Here is a 1,870-nt window from a genome sequence, read left to right on the forward strand (position 1 = left end):
CCACACACAACCAATCCTCCCCCCATCCATCTGTCTGTCCATCCATCTCCACACACAACCCATCCTCCATCCATCCGTCTGTCCATCCATCTCCACACACAACCAACCATCCATCCATCCATCCATCCATCCACCCAAGTGTCCATCCACCTCTCCATCCATCTATCCATCCCCATGTCCAACCAATCCTTCTCTCCCATCATCCCTCCCTGTGTCCACCCATCCATCTGTCCCTCCCCACCATCCATCTGTCCATCCTCTTGTCCTTCAATCCTTCCCATCCCACCTGCCCTCCACCTCCTCCACGGTCTCAGGCAGCGCCGTGTCCCGTGTCTCTGGCAGGAAGATGGCCACCAGCCCTGACACCACGGGAGCTGCCCCGTAGATGATGAAGGGCAACGTGGGGAAGACTTCACCCGCCATCTTCACCAGGGGAGCTGTGATGCTGCCTAGACGAGCCATGGTGTTGGCCAACCCCATACCTGTCTGCCTGTGGGACATCAAGAAGTTCTGAGGGACCAACCTGTGTGGTCACAGCCACCACCATCACCTTCCAACAACCTCCAACCCAACTCCTTACCGAATAACGGTGGGGTAGAGCTCACCCGTGTAGAGGAAGACGCAGTTGAAGGACGCGGCCAAGCAACCCTTCCCAAAGACAGCCAGGGCAGTCCGGAGCACCCGCAGGTCTGTGGGCATGAGGAGAAGACATCTAGGGACTCACTTTGGTGTCACTAGTTGGAGTTGGGTTGGGTTGACAGTGGGTGATGGAGAGAGGAGATCCTCAAACTCCAGGATTTCAGGTAAATCACCCAGAAAAAGCTGAAATGACTCAGTTTGTGTTAATGGGTTGAGCTTCTTCTGGCCCAGAAGGTGCTTTATGGGTTGGAGATGAAGAGGACACCACTGCTACCACCCCCAGCCCTCACCTCGTGGCACCAAGATATTGGCCAAGATGGCCAAACCAGCCAAGATGAGGGCAAGGGATTGGGTGAAGCGTCGCCCCACGAAGGTGATGGTGATGATGGAGACCAGCTTGGCCGGGATGTCCACGGCCCCGAAGATGAGCTGGATCACATAGATGTTAAAGTCAAAGTTTTGCAGGTCCATGGCCAGTCCGTAGTAGGCGAAGCTGGTGGAGAACCTAAGCCAAGAAGAGGTGAGGAGTGGGGCAAAGGTCACTGGTGGGGAGGTGTGTGGGGTGAGATGTGGGGGTCACAAACCATCCCCTGGCCTGTGGCATCCAACCAGGAGATCTTTGTCCCTTCCTGGAGCATGTGTGGGCCAAGAGACCTCCCGCTGACCATGACTCAGTTTCCCTTTCCAATAAGGACCCAGCTAAGGTGGGTGTTTGGGGATGGATGAAGCAGTGGATGGACCAACAACTTGGGGGGACAGATGGACAACCACCCCCTGATGTCCTCCACCACGGGGCGTACCACACAAAGCAGAGGCAACAGGAGATGCGGCGTACGACAGGCGTCCGGACCAGGTCAACCACCGTGTGGCGACTCCTCGATGAAGCCATCTCCTTCTCCATGTAGGACCTCAAGGCCTAGAGGGAGATGGGGGGCTCTGGGGTGGGGACAGGGTGATGTGGTCCCTCTTCTCACTGGGGCAGGGGTGTGAGGAGCAGAGAGAGGAACCAGGATGGAGCTTGGAGGTGGGATGGGATTAAGTCCTGGGTAGGATGGGTGGAGGGTGGGTGGGAGGAGGGATGGACAAATGGATGGACAGATGGTCAGATGGAGATGATGGATGGATGGAAGGTTGGTTGTAAAAGGGGCTGGATGGGTGGTGAGGATGGAGATGGAGAGGATGGAGATGGTGAGGATGGAGATGGGGATGGAGATGGTGAGGATGGAGATGG

General features: G+C 56.6%; 1 protein-coding gene across 1 annotated transcript in view; it reads right to left on the bottom strand.

Annotated features, from left to right (window-relative positions):
- Window positions 1–1,870, bottom strand: part of LOC104531316 (solute carrier family 22 member 6-A) — a 10,601-nt gene that overhangs the window by 5,228 nt on the left and 3,503 nt on the right. Inside the window, exons 6-9 of the mRNA XM_010176170.1 lie at window positions 1,440–1,555; window positions 930–1,144; window positions 581–689; window positions 287–490 (exon numbers count right to left, since the gene is read on the bottom strand). Coding sequence (XP_010174472.1) covers window positions 287–490; window positions 581–689; window positions 930–1,144; window positions 1,440–1,555 — 644 coding nt within the window. The remainder of the gene's footprint in view (window positions 1–286; window positions 491–580; window positions 690–929; window positions 1,145–1,439; window positions 1,556–1,870) is intronic.

Source organism: Antrostomus carolinensis, unplaced genomic scaffold, assembly GCF_000700745.2.
Source record: "Antrostomus carolinensis isolate BGI_N321 unplaced genomic scaffold, ASM70074v2 scaffold6769, whole genome shotgun sequence".
NCBI lineage: Eukaryota > Metazoa > Chordata > Aves > Caprimulgiformes > Caprimulgidae > Antrostomus > Antrostomus carolinensis.